This window comes from Ranitomeya imitator, chromosome 4, assembly GCF_032444005.1.
Source record: "Ranitomeya imitator isolate aRanImi1 chromosome 4, aRanImi1.pri, whole genome shotgun sequence".
NCBI lineage: Eukaryota > Metazoa > Chordata > Amphibia > Anura > Dendrobatidae > Ranitomeya > Ranitomeya imitator.
The window spans coordinates 287471998-287490931 of record NC_091285.1 but is presented as its reverse complement, the minus strand read 5'-3'; the positions used below and the strand labels follow the sequence as shown (position 1 = coordinate 287490931).

At 41.5% G+C, this 18934-nt stretch overlaps 1 protein-coding gene across 1 annotated transcript in view; it reads right to left on the bottom strand.

Moving 5' to 3' along the window:
• TMEM117 (transmembrane protein 117) overlaps positions 1–18934 on the bottom strand; it is a 629598-nt gene that overhangs the window by 438903 nt on the left and 171761 nt on the right. Inside the window, exon 3 of the mRNA XM_069764733.1 lies at positions 13225–13357. Within this exon, the coding sequence (XP_069620834.1) occupies positions 13225–13357 (133 nt within the window). The remainder of the gene's footprint in view (positions 1–13224; positions 13358–18934) is intronic.

Here is an 18934-nt window from a genome sequence, read left to right as displayed (position 1 = left end):
CAGAGAATCGAGGAGTTCACAGAATCGTTTTTCTTATTCCTTTTGGCAATGACCAGCATTTATCCTTCTGTCTGAGCATTAGTAATACTGGTACAGATTTAGTACTGACAATTTTAAAGTAAATTTTATTAATTGATAACTGCTGATGCACTCTGTTCAGAAAGGACACAAAGTCAAAAAGAAATTGCAGCATCATTCAAACAGACCAGATTTCTTACTTTGTCTTCTTTTAGGCTACGTTCACATTAGCGTTGTGCGGGACAGAGTCGGCGACGCAACGCACAACGCATGCAAAAACGCATGCTCAACGCAGCTTTTTGTGACGCATGCGTTCATTTTTGCATGATTTTTGGCGCAGAAAAAACTGCATCATGCAGCGTCCTCTGTGCCCTGACAGGTGCGCCAAAATGACGCATGCGTCACAAAACGCAAGACAAGGCATGTTCATGCACCCCCCATGTTAAATATAGGGGCGCATGACGCATGCGTCGTCGCAGCTGAGCCTGACGCTGCCCCGCACAACGCTAATGTGAACGTAGCCTTAGAAATTAGGACTCCCAAGTGAAAAGATATTTGTATAACTTGGAACACTTACGTGCAAAATCATCTTGGAAAAATTTATAATTTTACATAGAGAGTAAAACAATCTTGTCGGTGCCGGCACTTCACTAATGAGAAATCAATGTGTTGTAAACTGCAGAAGGCGTCTGCGCAGACTGGGTGGGTAAAGCTGTACATATCATTCCATACTTCATTATTAAGCACCAGAACACAGTTTACTAAACACAAGCGTAGCAACATAAAAATAGCTAATGGAAGTCTGATAAGTAAAAAAAAGTTCTGGAAAATACAACTTTTTGTACTTGGAAATGGGGCTGAGAAGATCACACAAGAGTGAGCTCAGAAGACTTGGTTACATTTTAGGAAACTACCTGCTGTTATACTTCTCTCTAATCTTGTCTCCGAAAGAAACGTATTTATATTTCTAGAAGGAAATGCTGCGTATTTAGTTCCCCTGATATGTCTGTTTTGTTAATTACTTCTATTCCCTATGAAACAACAAGGTTCATTCCTCAGATATTATTCCTATAAATGACCGCTCCTGCTAGCAATTCTCCTACTTCCTGTGATGATACGACGACATGGCAGCTCCTTTCCTCCTCTGCTCTGTCGATAGGGTGCAATTGCCAACGTAATGCAGACTGAAATCGTCTCTCTGCTACATAACTATGGGTAATCAGCTGTTAGGGTATGTGTCCACGTTCAGGATTGCATCAGGATTTGGTCAGGATTTTTCATCAGTATTTGTAAGCCAAAACCAGGAGTGGAACAATTAGAGGAAAAGTATAATAGACACATATGCACCACTTATTTATCACCCACTCCTGGTTTTGGCTTACAAATACTGATGTAAAATACTGACCAAATACTGATGCAATCCTGAACGTGGACACATACCCTTAGTCAGCATGATATCAGTAGTGACACCCTGTCACCATAGCAGAGCAGAAGAGAAAGAGCTGCTCTTTCAATATGAAAAAGGAGAATTGTCACCTAAAATGGGAGAAATCTTTGCAGGACAGAACGGGCACATAGATAGCAATAATATGCTGACTGTCACGGTTCCACACCTCAGTGTGTCTGGGATGCAATTACTGACAGTTCCGCCATCCCATCTGGTATAGGGATGTGCTGAAGCTGTCAGTACTTTAATTGACAGCTTGGCCATCCAATCTGGTACAGGGGTGTGCTGAGCTTTTAGTGTGTTGATTGACATTATCAACTATCCAATCTGCATCTGGGAGGCGTTGGCTGTCTCCATGTGTTCATTATTCCAGTTAATTGCCATGCTTCTTAACTGAGCTGGGTCTGCCAGAACTCTGCCAGACCTACATTCAGCTTGTGAGGATTGTCCTCTCCTGTGCCTAGAGTTCTTTATGCTTGATCTGTTGCCTGACCTTGGACTTTGATCTTACCATCTGTCTGTTTAACCCCTTCAGCTATGATCCGTTATCCTCCCGGTACTTTGACTTCGGAACGTTACCTTTTGTCTCTTCCTTCTGTTTATAACATACCCTCCTGGCTTCTGACCTTGGACTCCTTGACCACTCCGACTCACGGCTTGGCTATGAGAAGTGACTAGCATCACACTGATGAAACCATAGGTTAGAGGTGAAATGTGCTTCGAGGCTAAGCTTACCCCACACATGGAGCCTAATGTGCCAAAGTATACATGATAGGTTTTTCATTTATTCTATACTGCTATTTTCATTATTGTAATTTGCACTTTCTAGTATACATTTAGTATGATATATAGCTATCTGTCCTATTTTCCTTGTGCATTCTAATAGTGGCAGCCCTATGCCACAATATATATATGAGTGGTGCTTTGCAATTTCATTTACCCTATTGTATATTGTACTATTTTATTAACAGTTACCTATGATATTATTTATAGTCTTCTGCGTTAACAAGGTTTCACCTCCATTCTGTGCCCTTTTCTCTCTGCAAAGCAGACTACATTGCATTTATTTTTGCTTTATCTTTGCATAAGTCTAATAAATACCAAGTTTTAATATTGCTGTAATCATCTGCAAATGTTCTTATATCCTTTATAAGTTTCTATATAGTTAGCAACTACCTGCCAATAAGTTTAGCCCTAAAGGAAAACTGAGTGGTCCTTGTTAATATTCATGGAGCCTAGAGAGTTCAGTTATGTTGCCTTGTCCATATAAAACCAGAAGAAGACAAACAAAAACCATTTACAATTACACAATTGTCCACATATGAACTTATTTAACCTATTTTTTGCTTGTTAGTGGACCAAATCTTGCAACGCACATTAAACATCAAACTCGCCATGCAAGCTAAACCACATGTACCCACATCTTGTTTTAGAAAACATTTTGGTAATTAAGATGGTAAAACTATCATTACAGATTTTAGCTCAGCTTGTTGACAGATCGAGCAATCATCTAGTCAGCAGGAAATGCTGCCGGGCAGGAGGTGGGATAAATCAGAGACAAAGTGCTTTCTGTACACATTATAACTATGCTCTAAATGCTGTGTAGCCACTTATTACTACCTGCTTAGAGGTACTTTTGCACCTCAGATTTTCTCCTGTCAAAAAAATCCATCAAATACAGTACAGACCAAAAGTTTGGACACATCTTCTCATTTAAAGATTTTTCTGTATTTTCATGACTATGAAAATTGTACATTCACACTGAAGGCATCAAAACTATGAATTAACACATGTGGAATTATATACTTCACAAAAAAGTGTGAAACAACTGAAATTATGTCTTATATTCTAGGTTCTTCAAAGTAGCTACTTTTTGCTTTGATGACTGCTTTGCACACTCTTGGCATTCTCTTGATGAGCTTCAATAGGTAGTCACTGGGAATGGTCTTGCAACAATCTTGAATGAGTTCCCAGAGATGCTTAGCACTTGTTGGCCCTTTTTCCTTCACTCTCCGGTCCAGCTCACCCCGAACCATCTCGATTGGGTTCAGGTCTGGTGACTGTGGAGGCCAGGTCATCTGGCGTAGCACCCCATCACTCTCCTTCTTGGTCAAATAGCCCTTACACAGCCTGGAGGTGTTTTTGAGGTCATTGTCCTGTTGAAAAATAAATGATGGTCCAACTAAACGCAAACCGGATGGAATAGCATGCCGCTGCAAGATGCTGTGGTAGCCATGCTGGTTCAGTATGCCTTCAATTTTGAATAAATCCCCAACAGTGTCACCAGTAAAGCACCCCCACACCATCACACCTCCTCCTCCATGTTTCACGGTGGGAACCAGGCATGTAGAGTTCATCCGTTCACCTTTTCTGCGTCGCACAAAGACACGGTGGTTGGAGCCAAAGATCTCAAATTTGGACTCATCAGACCAAAGCACAGATTTCCACTGGCCTAATGTCCATTCCTTGTGTTCCTTAGCCCAAACAAGTCTCTTCTGCTTGTAGCCTGTCCTTAGCAGTGGTTTCCTAGCAGCTATTTTACCATGAAGACCTGCTGCACAAAGTCTCCTCTTAACAGTAGTTGTAGAGATGAGTCTGCTGCTAGAACTCTGTGTGGCATTGACCTGGTCTCTAATCTGAACTGCTGTTAACCTGCGATTTCTGAGGCTGGTGACTCGGATAAACTTATCCTCAGAAGCAGAGATGACTCTTGGTCTTCCTTTCCTGGGGCAGTCCTCATGTGAGCCAGTTTCTTTGTAGTGCTTGATGGTTTTTGCCACTGCACTTGGGGACACTTTCAAAGTTTTCCCAATTTTTCTGACTGACTGACCTTCATTTCTTAAAGTAATGATGGCAACTCGTTTTTCTTTACTTAGCTGCTTTTTTCTTGCCATAATACAAATTCTAACTGTCTATTCAGTAGGACTATCAGCTGTGTATCCACCAGACTTCTGCACAACACAAGTGATCGTCCCAACCGCTGCCAGGGCACACCATTCCCGATGACAAGCTCTTGAAGCTCATCAAGAGAATGCCAAGAGTGTGCAAAGCAGTCATCAAAGCAAAAGGTGGCTACTTTGAAGAACCTAGAATATAAGACATAATTTTAGTTGTTTCACACTTTTTTGTTAAGTATATAATTCCATATGTGTTAATTCATAGCTTTGATGCCTTCAGTGTGAATGTACAATTTTCATAGTCATGAAAATACAGAAAAATCTTAAAATGAGAAGGTGTGTCCAAACTTTTGGTCTGTACTGCATGTACAGTTAAAACAAGACAAACATCCTTGGTTGAACCGTACGTCTCACATTTCTGCCGCCAGTGTATAGGTTGGGATGCCACAGTCCTGTGTGTATAACATCCTATTCAATGGGGATTATGCATGTACAGCTACCCACTGCAGTTTCCATAGAAAATATGCAGGGAAAAAGCAAAATTAATCGGCATGTCACTAATTATTTACCAAGTTACTGATTTCAAATCATTGGAAAATATTGTGGCCGTGTGATCAGTAAAGAGGATGACTTGTGGGTCTACATCTGTGGGAAATATGTGGAAAAATCCACGTGATGATTCTATTATGTAAACTTATCCTAAGGATGTTCTCAGTATTGAAATGTAAAAAAGAATAAAGGAAAAATGTAAGCTGAAAAGAACTTTGAAAACTTTAGGGCTCGCTCACACTACCGTATGAATCAGACTAGTACTATCCGTTGTTTTATCGGACCGCACTCGGACCAATGTTATTCAATGAGGCAGTGTAGATGGCTGATTTTTTTTCACTGACAGAATCTGTTTGTGACAAAAATCGCAGCATGCTATGATTTCAGTCCATAATCTGGTGCGTGCGAGACAAAAAAATAAATAAATAAATTACAATTCTGTAACACATGAAACTGGAAATGGACCTGTAAACTATTAATACCTGCTGAGCAAAAACAAAACGGACAGCACGAGGATGACATGTGGGGAAACAGATCTTTTCTTGATGAAAATTGGACTGATTTTTAAAACTCTCATGTGACCCCAGTCTTAAAGGGAATCTAATACGCGGCTTTTAGTACCCCATTGGAGACCAGCATGATATAGAGAAAGAGACTCTGATTCTAGTGATATGTCACTTACTGCATTTTTGGCAACATCACAATTTCATCTACTGCAGATTTAGCAGTTCTCTAAACACTGAGCTCTGTATAGCCCCGCCCACACCACTGATTGGCAGCTTTCTGAGTACACGGTGCATAGACAAAGTTGCCAAAAAGTGGTGTACATTCGATTATGCAGTCCTCATGAATATGGAAGACTACATGCCAGCAGGTTTATTAGTCCTCTAGAGATCATTTTGTTAAAACAACAACAAGCAGCATAGTAAGTGACACATCCCTGGAATCAGGGTCTCTGTCTCTACATTCTGCTGCCTGGTGACGGATTCCTTTTGACTTGCCATCCTAAACCATGAAGTGTTTAATGCCGCTCCACTGGAGGGACCATTCCATCACTCCAAAAACAACACTGTTAAAGGGAACCTGACAGTAGACTCATGCTGTCTGAGCCACGTATCAGACACTGGCTCACCTTGCTCCTAAAGACTAAAAGGTCTCTTAAAGGAGTTGTCCGGTCTAGAACAACAAGTCTGCAGTCATTCTGTGTGTCTGCAGACTGGCGAATCCTCCCAATGCACGCACTGTGTGCTGCAATGATTCACCAGCGTCAAGTATGAGATATGTAAACTCCAGGCCACAATACATTTGTGACTGCAGACTTGTCATTCTAGAGAACCCCTGTAACATACACACATAATATAAGTTATAATATGTTATTTTACAGAACAGTTTAAATTCCCTTTATCCCTTGCCCCAGCTATGCACGGAGGCCCCTGCTGATCATGGATGAGACAGTTGGTCGCTGCACACATGGGATATAAAATGGCAGACTCCCTCACTGTCAGTTTTTTCATTCATTCTGCGGAGGCGCTGAATAGTAGCTGAACTTGTGCATCACGCAAATACAGGCTGCATCTACACAGAAGACAAAGGCTGCACTCAAAAATAAGCACATACAAGCCTTAACACTCGCATTACTGGAGGATATGTCTAGCTTCCCTTTTCTACTGATCCAAACTAACGGTATCACAAGTAATGTGCGTTAGATATCTTTGACAGGGTCAATTCATGCTGCATTACTGTTACCATAACAAAGGCTGGATTTGACATGAGTCTAACATACAAATGAGGTCTGTAAAATTATATTTTTGACTGTTTTTTATATCAATATAATGTAATATAAAAAAACAAAACAAGGTAAAGGGAAATTAGCATTAGAGGTTGATTGTAATTGCAAAGATTTCTACGTTATTGAGGGACAATTTGTTTCATTTTCAAATCATATACTTTTACTTTTCACAATTCATGTCATTTATTATTATATCAATGTCACTGTTATTTATACATCCAGTATGTTTTTGAATACAGATATCTTAATAGATATTGTGTTTTTATGTTGCAGCTCCAGCATGGAATGCTGTGCATGATATTTTACTGCTCTATTGTTAGCACACAATTATAATACTCTGTCCACTGTATTGATGGAGGAGAAAAGAAATCTGCATCAAAGTAACTCGCAGTGGAGTCCAAAATCACCAAGACAAGGTAATTTGCTGCCATCTAGTGGTATCACATGAGCGGTGTCAAATAAGAGGAATATTAAAGGGAATCTGTCACCTGCTTTTGTTACCCCATCTGAGAGAAGCGTAATACCGGGGCAGAGACCCAGATGTGTCACTGAGCTGCTTGCTGTTATTTTAATTAAATCACTTTATTATCTGCACTTTTCTGAATAATCCCATCCACACCACTGATTGCCAGCTCTCTGCCTATGTAAAATGTACACAGATAGATGCCAATCAGTGGTGGCGTCCGGATTATACAAAGCTAATGAATATGGAGGACTAAATGGCAGCAAGGTTACTAGTCCTCTAGTGATAAACTGCTGATTTTACAAAAAACTGCAGCAAACAGCCCAGTAAGTGACACCTCACTGGAATCAGGGTGTCTTGTTCTACATTATGCTGCTCTCAAATTACAGAGCAAAATTCTGGTGACAGATTTCTGTTAAGGGGTTAACCTGCTTAATAATAATAAAAAAAAAAATACAGAAGCAAATGCTGTAGAACAAAAAGTAACACTGCCTGCCGCTTGTTTTCCCCATCTTTGCAGTGCAGATTTCCTAATTGTGCTTTGTTTCCAAGAGGCCAGGGCGTGATTTCTGCAGCAGTCATGTGCTATACTACTATACTACTATCATTAATGCTCAGCCATGAGCAGGGATGCCAATGTAAAGTAAGGCATGTGATCCAGGGTGCGGTGAGACCCTCCTCTCTACCCTACCCTCGGAGCCATGTGGGTATTTATTGTGGATGACAGCTATATGGCTTTACTATACCGTAGATGTGGGTGTTCTTCTGGGAGGGTTACTCAGACATAATACGACTGTCTGCCTTACTGCAAGGTAGAATGGCAGAGGATCCCCAAATCCAGGTGTGAAAAACGTGTTCCATCATTCCCTAGAAGACTCATGGCTGTACTAGCTCAAAAAGGTGCTTCTACTCAATACTGAGCAAAGAGTCTGAATACTTATGACCATGTCATATTTCAGCTTTTCTATTTTAATAAATTTGCAAAAATTTCAACAGTTTTGTTTATTTAGTCAAGATGGGGTGCAGAGTGTACATTAATGAGAAAAAAATGAACTTTTTTGAATTTACCAAATGGCTGCAATGAAACAAAGAGTGAAAAATTTAAAGGGGTCTGAATACTTTCTGTACCCACTGTAAGTGTGATTTTAATGGCTTGCATTTTTTTTCTATCATTGGTATTATTGTTGTTTAATGCATATAATCCTTACTGTATAGATTGTAAGTATTAGGTGTGATCACAGCAGCAACACCCTCCAGCAGAGATGAGCACTTCTTGTGTAAAAGAGGTAGATTGGACTGTCGTGTTCATAGCCATGAAGATACCAATTGCGTTGTGTGTATCAAATGTGTTGTGTGTGTGTGTATGTATATATATATATATATTAGTCATGTGAAGTGTAATATCATGTATAGTGTATAAGTAATGTTGGTATTGTACAGTATAGGATAAGTGTAGGGTAGGACATAGTTTAGGGCTTAGGACTAGCCCACAGTGGGAGGGGCTTAGTGTTAGGGCAAGTGACTGCTTCCTGTAGTTAAGCAGATAGAGACAAGTTCATGTTCAAGTAGGAAGTGTGTGTGAACAGTGCTACCATTTAGGGAGAGCTACCGAGGTAAGGAGACTAAGGGAGTAGCGCGATCCTGAAGTGACCAATGAGACAGAGTGGCCTGCCTTCCACAGCAAAGGGATAGGGCAACAGGTCATGACGAGAAACCCTGGGCTTGCAAAACGCAGAGGGTAATGGACCTAAACAGGACTGAGTTTGTGGGACTAGAGGGAGTCCCGAGTAGTAGATCCAGGGCACCAGTAGTGGAAGAAATCGGATGCAAAACTGCTGAGCAGATAGAGGGGCCTGCTAATCAGGACTGTGGCGACAAGCTAGGCTGTGATGAAGTAGATATAAACAGTGTGTTTCACCAGCCCTGGAGTAGAAATACAGTGGAAGGATACTGCGCGAATGAAAATGAAAAAGACTGTGTACTCACTAATGCTTGTATATAACCCTTACCAAGTTACTGTTCGGTACAGACTGTGTGGTAGAACAGGAGTCTCCTTTATTAAACTGTGAAACCTATGGTCCTATGCAGCCAACACCAACAGCTACATAGGCCTGCATGGGCACAAGGCCCTCACAGCACCAACACCCAGCCAGAACCCACACTGTCATGTAGCGTGCCGGAGCATAAAAGTGAGATACCATTGATTCACCCGCTGCTACCACACCGCACAACCCATGGTCCAGGTCAGTGTTCTAAGGGAGTTGATTTTTTTAGAAGTTTTTTCACCTAATAGGATATGCACTCTTGCCTGAGGCTACCGGCTGCAACTAGGTCTGGGTTGACCGTGTGCACGTACAGTCATGGCCAAAAGTATTGACACCCCTGCAATTCTGTCAGATAATACTCAGTTTCTTCCTGAAAATGATTGCAAACACAAATTATTTGGTATTATTATCATCTTCATTTAATTTGTCTTAAATGAAAAAACACAAAAAGAATTGTCCTAAAGCCAAATTGGATATAATTCCACACCAAACATAAAAAGGGGGTGGACAAAAGTATTGGCACTGTTCGAAAAATCATGTGATGCTTCTCTAATTTGTGTAATTAACAGCACCTGTAACTTACCTGTGGAACCTAACAGGTGTTGGCAATAACTAAATCACACTTGCAGCCAGTTGACATGGATTAAAGTGGACTCAACCTCTGTCCTGTGTCCTTGTGTGTACCACATTGAGCATGGAGAAAAGAAAGAAGACCAAATAACTGTCTGAGGACTTGAGAAACCAAATTGTGAGGAAGCATGAGCAATCTCAAGGCTACAAGTCCACCTCCAAAGACCTGCATGTCCCTGTGTCTACTGTGCGCAGTGTCATCAAGAAGTTTAAAGCTCATGGCACTGTGGCTAACCTCCCTAGATGTGAACGGAAAAGAAAAATTGACAAGAGATTTCAACGCAAGATTGTGCGAATGTTGGATAAAGAACCTTGACTAACATCCAAACAAGTTCAAGCTGCCCTGCAGTCCGAGGGTACAACAGTGTCAACCCATACTATCCATCGGCATCTGAATAAAAAGGGACTGTATGGTAGGAGACCCAGGAAGACCCCACTTCTTACCACGAGACATAAAAAAGCCAGGCTGGAGTTTGCCAAAACTTACCTGAAAAAGCCTAAAACGTTTTGGAAGAATGTTCTCTGGTCAGATGAGATAAAAGTAGAGCTTTTTGGGCAAAGGCATCAGCATAGAGTTTACAGGAGAAAAAAAGAGCCATTCAAAGAAAAGAACACGGTCCCTACAGTCAAACATGGCGGAGGTTCCCTCATGTTTTGGGGTTGCTTTGCTGCCTCTGGCACTGGACTGCTTGACCGTGTGCATGGCATTATGAAGTCTGAAGACTACCAACAAATTTTGCAGCATAATGTAGGGCCCAGTGTGAGAAAGCTGGGTCTCCCTCAGAGGTCATGGGTCTTCCAGCAGGACAATGACCCAAAACACTTCAAAAAGCACTAGAAAATGGTTTGAGAGAAAGCACTGGAGACTTCTAAGGTGGCCAGCAATGAGTCCAGACCTGAATCCCATAGAACAGGGGTCCCCAACTCCAGTCCTCAAGGCCCACCAACATGTCATGTTTTCAGGATTTCCTTAGTCTTGCCCAGGTAATAATTGCATCACCTGTGCAGTGTAAAGGAAATCCTGAAAACATGACCTGTTGGTGGGCCTTGAGGACTGGAGTTGGGGACCCCTGCCATAGAACACCTGTGGAGAGATCTAAAAATGGCAGTTTGGAGAAGGCACCCTTCAAATATCAGGGACCTGGAGCAGTTTGCCAAAGAAGAATGGTCTAAAATTCCAGCAGAGCATTGTAAGAAACTCATTGATGGTTACCGGAAGCGGTTGGTCGTGGTTATTTTGGCTAAAGGTTGTGCAACCAAGTATTAGGCTGAGGGTGCCAATACTTTTGTCTGGCCCATTTTTGGAGTTTTGGGTGAAATGATCAATGTTTTGCTTTTTGCTTCATTCTCTTTTGTGTTTTTTCATTTAAGACAATTTAAATGAAGATAATAATACCAAATAATTTGTGTTTGCAATCATTTTCAGGAAGAAACGGAGTATTATCTGACAGAATTGCAGGGGTGTCAATACTTTTGGCCATGACTGTACAAGGTCGTTCCAGTCCCTGACACATCCAGAAGATGTATTATGAAGACATAGCTCACATCTGCTGCAAGAAGATGGGTTACAGCCAACAGTGGAGGTGGCCAGAGAAGTGAGTGGTAAAGTGAGAATTGTCTTCTTTTTTTTAAACTTTGGTTCAGCAAAATGTCAGACAGCTGTTTTCCATTTTGCTGAACTTTTGCGGCGCAAATCACAAAAAAAAAAAATCAGCATGCTGGAGAATACAGATTTTTTAATAAACATCATCTCCTGCCTCAGTAATGGGAGAGTCTGTATTCGCTAAAGACAAATTTTATACATTGCACCCAAGAATTAAGAACGAAAAATCAATCCAAGAGGTGATAAAAGCTAATTTCACCGATAACATGAAAAAGAAACTTTGTAATTTATCTTAATTTATTAAATAAAAATTAAAATGACGGTTACTATTAAGGAATCGTTCAACTATTTTTAACAATTTTACTTGGGGAAAACAGATAGTTCAGACCAGATAGCAAAAATGTCTGAAAGAAAAGCAATCAGCCATTAGAGATCCAACTAGGTAGTATCAGTCAGAGTGCTATTTAATGACTACCAGAGTGCCCACAAAACTAATAAGGCTGTGTGCACATGTTCCAGATTTTTTGCATTTTTTTCATGTTTTTTCGCTATAAAAACGTAATAAAACCGCAAAAAAAACGCTCACATTAAGCATCCTATTAATAGAATGCAATCTGCATTTTGTATGCGCATGCTGCATTTTTTTCTGGAGCGGAAACACATTGTTCATTAATTTGCGGAATAGCGGGGATTTCGCACACATAGGAATGCATTGATCTGCTTACTTCCTGCATGGGGCTATGCCCACCATGCGGGAAGTAAGCGGATCATGTGCAGATGGTACCCAGGGTGGAGGAGAGGAGACTCTCCTCCATGGAATGGGCACCATATAATTGTTAAAAAAAAGAATTAAAATAAAAAATAGTGATATACTCAACTTCTGATGGCCCCGGAGTCCTCCCGTCTCTCAGCGGTGCACGCAGCGGCTTCCATTCCTAGGGATGCTTTGTGTGAAGGACCTGGGATGATGTCGCGGTCACGTGACCATGACGTCATCCCAGGTCCTTCACACAAAGCATCCCTGGGAACGGAAGCCGCCGCGTGCACCGCTGAGGAGATCAGGGGCCGTCGGAAGGTGAGAATAACCATTTTTTTATCATTTTTAACATTAGATCGTTTTACCATTGATGCTGTATAGGCAGCATTAATAGTAAAAAGTTGGTCACACTTGTCAAACACTGTGTTTGAGAAGTGTGACCAACCTGTCAATCAGTTTTCCAAGCTATCCTACAGATCGCTTGGAGAACGCTAGCATTCTGCAAGCTAATTACGCTTGCAAAACGCTAGTGCCAATTCCACATGCGATATACCCTCAGCAGGAGTTGCAGAATTGCCGCAGAAATTTCCGCGGCAATTCTGCAATGTCTGCACTTAGCCTAATAAGTGACAGCCATACTGCCTCCATATACAGAGACAGTCAATGATCTTAATCGTCAATAACAGCCAGTCTGCTTCCAAGAAGTGACCATCAGAGAGCAGTCACAGTCAGTGACTAACCAGAATGTCTACAATAAATCCCATGTAAATAGACACTGTGCTCCCGGAGAAAGTGAATAATGAGAATTTATTTGAAATTGATAAAGCCAGCAAATATTTGTGAGCATCAGAGATCGGTCGGTCAAATGGAAGTTTCTCCCATTTTAAGCACCTTGCGCGCTGCTGCTCCTGTTGGTTTTATATATCAACTAGTGATTAGCTGTAAATTTGTAATATGCAAAATGTCCTTGTACAAAACTTAGTTAACTTAGTGAAGTCTAAGAACGAGCAAAATGTTTCTACTTACCTCATATTTCCAGCTATTAGAAGAAGAATATTGTAGATATGAGAAAAGATGAAGAGAAAAAGTATTGTGCTGAAAAACATGGTCATCCACGAGCCATGGTCATCTCGAAATACTTTCAGACGTAGAAACTGACCTGCAACAAAAACAATAGTCAATAATGTATTGGATCATACATTTATCTACAGTTGAAACTAGAAGTTTACATATACTATATAAAAATACACATATGCATGTTTTCCTCAATATATGACATGAAATCAGAATAAACATTTCCCGTTTTAGGTCAATTAGGAGATGCAAAGTCAAAAGTTTACTTACACTAAGATTTCTATGCCTTTAAACAATTCTGGACTGCCTATATGATGTTGTCATGTGTTTGGAAGCTTCTGATAGTTTTTTTTTTTTTTTTGCAACATCTGAGTTAATTAGAGACACACCTGTGGATGTATTTTAATGCAACCCTGAAACACACTGCTCTTTGTGTAGCATCATGGGAAAATCTCAAGAAATCAGCCAAGATATCAGGAGGAGAATTGTGGACTTGCACAAGTCTGGCTCATGCTTGGATACAATTTCAAGACACCTGAAGGTGCCTCGTTCAACTGTACAAACAATTATACGTAAGTATAAACAAGCTGGGAATGTCCAGCCATCATACCGCTCAGGAAGGAGACGGGTTCTGTGTCCCAGAGATGAATGTGCTTTGGTCCGACATGTGCTTATCAACCCAAGGACAAAAGCAAATGACCTTGGGTAGATGATGCCAGAATTTTGTAAGATTGTGTGTTATATCCACAGTGAAACGAGTACTTTATCAGCATGGGTTGAAAGGTTACTCTGCCAGGAAGTTGCCATTACTCCAAAAGAAACATAAAACAGCCAGATTAATGTTGGCAAATGCACACAGGAACAAAGGCCTTAATTTTTGGAGACAGGTCCCGTGTTCTGATGAAACTAAAATTTAACTTTTTGGGTATAATGATCATCATTACGTTTGGAGGAAAAAGGGAGAAGCTTGGAAGCCTAAGAACGGCATCTCAAGTGTGAATCATGGAGGTGGCATCATCATGTTGTGGGATTGTTTTGCTGCAGGAGGGACTGGTGCACGTCACAAAATAGATGGCATCATGAGAAAAGAAGATTATGTGGCAATACTGAAGCAACATCTCAAGACATCAGCCAGGAAGTTAAAGCTTGGGCAGAAATGAGTTTTCCAAGTGGACAAAGCGCTTAAGGATAACAAAGTCATTCTTTTGGATTGGCCATCACAAAACCCTGATCTCAATCCTATTGAAAATGTACCGACAAAGCTGAGAAGGCAGGTGCGAGCAAGGCGACCTACAAACCTGAATCAGTTAGGCTATGTGGACACGCTGCGGAAAGGTGTGTGGATTATTCCGCACTGATTTTGGTAAATCCGCAGGTAAACCGCACTGCGGATTTACAGCAGTTTTTCCCCAGTTTATGTGCGGATTCCACCTGCGGTTTTACACCTGTGGATTCCTATTGAGGAGCAGGTGTAAACCACTGCGGAATCAACACAAAGAATTGACATTCTGCGGAATAAACAACGCTGCGTTTCCGCCGGTTTTTTTCCGCAGCATGTGCACTGCGGATTTTGTTTTCCATAGGTTTACATGGTACTGTAAACTCATGGAAAACTGCTGCAGATCTGCAGCGTCAAATCCGCTGCGGATCCGCAGCGTGTGCACATACCCTTACACCAGTTTTGTCAGGAGTAATGGGCCCAAATTCCGACCAGCTATTGTGAGAAGCTTGTGGAAGGATATCCCAAACATTTGACCCAAGTCACTCAGTTTACGGGCAATGGTACCAAATACTAATGAAATGTATGTAAACTTTTGACTTTGCAGTAATAAAAATGCCTTAATACATTCTCTCTCTCTTGTTCTGGCATTTGGCAAATATTAATAATTATGGTAAAACTAATTGACCTAAAATGGGAAAGGTTTATTCTGATTTCATGTCAGATATTGAGAAGAACATGCATACGTGTCTTTTTATATAGTGTATGTAAACTTTTAGTTTCAACTGTACACTCCTACATAGCAAGAACAAGGCTGTCACAAGGATAACAGTACACTGTTTGACAAGGGCACACCATCTGTATACAATATGAGACAAAATAGAAAGGCTACAAACAAGCTCAACCAAAAATGTAGACATTTTAGAGGTTTTAGAGAATGACAGTTTTTTTTTTCAGTGGAAGGACTCAGGTCACAACTAGAACCATGAGCCCCCAAAATTCTCAAGACTTCTGTAGCTGATCTTCCAATGCAGTATTAAAAGACAACACCATATTAGAGCATCTGTACATCATTGAGGGGCTAGAACAAAGCCAAACTGTAATAGACTACCGTATTTTGATACATTTTCCTGACAAAACCTCCAGCAAACACAATGGGCTTGATTCATCAAAGCTTTTATGGCAATATTTTGGCATAATTTTGGTGCAAATGAGGGCAATGCTAAAATTATGCAACTTTTTCTCACACCATGTTTGCCCGGCTCCTACAAAGTGAATAGAGCTGGGACAGGACTGTGGCATGGCATCACATTAATGATGAGTGGTGGCATTCGATATTCCACAAATCTTACTCCAGCAGGGACCGGAGTAGGATTTGTGGCAAGGTGCCCACTGAAGAAAATGCCACTTGTCTGGGGCTCCTGACTCATGAAGAGGTTTACGCCACATGAATCAGGGCCTTACGACTCGGACACACCTCCTCATCAACACATGTGTCAACAATGCTGGTCTTGATGTATCGGGCCCAATGTATTTACTGGGTAATTTCTAAATATATTTGGGGATAGAAAATATGCAATGTTATGCAGTATTAGAAAAGAAACACTCCAGAAATTATCTGCGCAGAAATTGATCTTCATTATGGATCTTGAAATCCTCAGCATGTAAATTCTTGCTGCGAATTTTGATGCGAGATTGTAATCTTGAAGGGTGAATTTCAAGGAATAATCATATTATTCCATTTTGGCAAAATTCACTGCAGAAATATCTGTTCTTTGTGCAGGTACCCTAAGGCCATGGTCACACTTGCAACTGCAATGCAAGAAACACGTGAGAGTCTCTCGCCTCAATACCCGGCACTGTCGCTGGCACTTGGGACAGGAGTGTTCAGCTGCATAGAAATACATGCAGCTGCACGCTCCGGTCCTGAGTGCCGGCGGCAGTGTCGGGTATTGAGGCAAGAGACTCGCGCAAGTTTCTCACATTGCACTCGCAAGTGTGACCCCGGCTTAATAGATATAGTTGCCCCTGTCATTACCAGCTGTTACCCCTGGCTTTACCAGCTATTTGCAGAGGGGCAGAAAATACAGACTCATTGCATTCAGCTGATCTTTAGGTCAGTTTTCTTTTGTGATTCAACCTTCTAAGGGTATGTGCACACGATCAGGAATGGCTCAGTATTTGTTCAGGATTTTACGAAGGTGAAATCTGCACAAAATCTGCATCTCAGGTCACTGGGAGGTCACCTGCGTTTTTGATGCATTTGATGGGTTTTTTCAATGCATGCGTTTTTTTTGTCATTTGAAATAAAGCTAATTGAAAGTTGGCTTCTGGGAAGGGAAAAAAAGTGATTTCCTGTTTGCAGATATATTGGGGGTCCAACCTGCAGCGCCCAGATGGTACAGCATAGTGGATGGGATTTCATGAAATCCCATGCCCACTATGTGGGCACCAATGCCCGCAGCTCACCAGCTGAGACGGAAATGCAGCGCATCTTTCCAGACCATAGCATGTCTATTTATGTAGCGGAGACCCTCAGTTTCCGCTGCATAAATTACCCACACACTTTCATTAGATGCGGTAAAACCGTATTACCTTCCTAATCACATGTGTAGTAAGTGCGGGGACGCAGCTTACCATGCATGTGTACTAATTTACATAATGGTGAATCTTGTGACACAGCTGGAAGTAAATGACTTAGGAAGTGGAGGAAAGCGCAGAGAGAGGTCCCCTCCTTTTTTAATAAGTAAATAATTTTTAAAAAATAGCATGGGGTCCCCCTATATTTGTTAACCAGCCAGAGTACAGCAGACTACAGTGACTGGTATTTTAGGCTGGTAAAGATCCAACATCCATGAACCTTACCAGCCTGATAATACCAGGCCTCAGCAGTCTTGTATGGTTAGCAAAAATAGTGGGATCCCCTCCATAAAAAAAAAAATAGCGTGAGGCCCCCCCTTTTTTGTTAACCAGCCAAGGAAAAGGCAGACAGCTACAGCCTAGTATTCTCAGGCTGGCAAGGCCTATGGATTTTGGCCCTCACCAGCCTAAAAACAGCAGCACGCAGTCACCTTACAATTGGCACATCCACGGATGTGCCAATTGTGGCACTTTACCCGGCTCTTCCCACTTGCCCTGTAGCGGTGGCAAGTGGGGTTCATATTTGTGTGGTTGATGTCACCTTTGTATTGTCAGATGACATCAAGCCCACAGCTTAGTAATGGAGAAGCGTCTAAAAGACACCTATTGATTACTATCGGTTGAAGTGAAGGACAGTATATAGTCAGGGTGAAAAAGATTCTTCTTTATTAAGCCATAAATGCCATAAATGCAACGTTTCAACCTCTAGGGTCTTTGTTGATTCTTTGCTTGACAAAGACCCTAGAGGTTGAAACGTTGCATTTATGGCTTAATAAAGAAGAATCTTTTTCACACTTACTGGATGCTCTCCTTCACTTCAACCGACGGTATGTACTCTTCCACTTGGCTCCAGTGGAAATGGGACGAGCATCCGCTTTTACTTGTTTTATGGTCAGATGTGCTGTCAGCCGCCAAAACCTTTATTTTGGACCTATTGATTACTAATCCTAGAGTTACATGGTAAATAAAGTCACAGCCAGAATAAAGTATTTTAATTGAAATAATGACACAGACTTCTTTAACAGATCTTAATTAAACCATACTTGCTGCATCACCTATTCCACAAACGCCCTTGTCTCATGGAAGAGAATTAAAATAAAAAAGTAACAATATTCTTACCTGTCTGCCAAGAAGATATACATCTTGTCCCACGACGAGTCCAGCTCTGCTACATCTGGATGCCTTTGGCTGAATGGTGGCATTATGCAACCATTCAGCCTGACATCCAGAACACAGCTGAGCTTAAAGCTGGTCACCGGAGAAAGCGCTGTCCCCAGCGGTCACGTGCACTGCAGTTCTCTCGATCAGCTGATTGTGAGAACTTGGCTAGTGACCGCAGATAACCCCATCCACGACGGTCACATGCACGGCAGTTCTCGCGATTGGCTGCCGATCGCGAAAACTGCAGTGTACGTGTACTTCCGGCTAAAACAAGGTACACCATTATTTAAATTAGTGCACGTGTGTAGTAAGTTGTGTTCCCGCACTTAATACGCATGTGACTACAAAGATAATGTGGTTTTACCACATCTAATGAAAGTGTATGGGTAATTTACTCAGCGGAGACTGAACGTCTCCGCTACATAAATAGACATGCTGCGGTCTGGAAGGACGCGCCTCATGTCCGTCTCCACAGGGAAGCTGCAGTGTTGGTGCAAGAATAGTGGGCATGGGATTTCTTGAAATCCCATCCACTATACTGTAACATCTCACCGCTGCGGATGTATTCAGCTTCCAACCCGCAGTGTTTACTGACCGTGGGAACATACCCTTAAGCTTTACATGCATATGAATGTCCTTTTA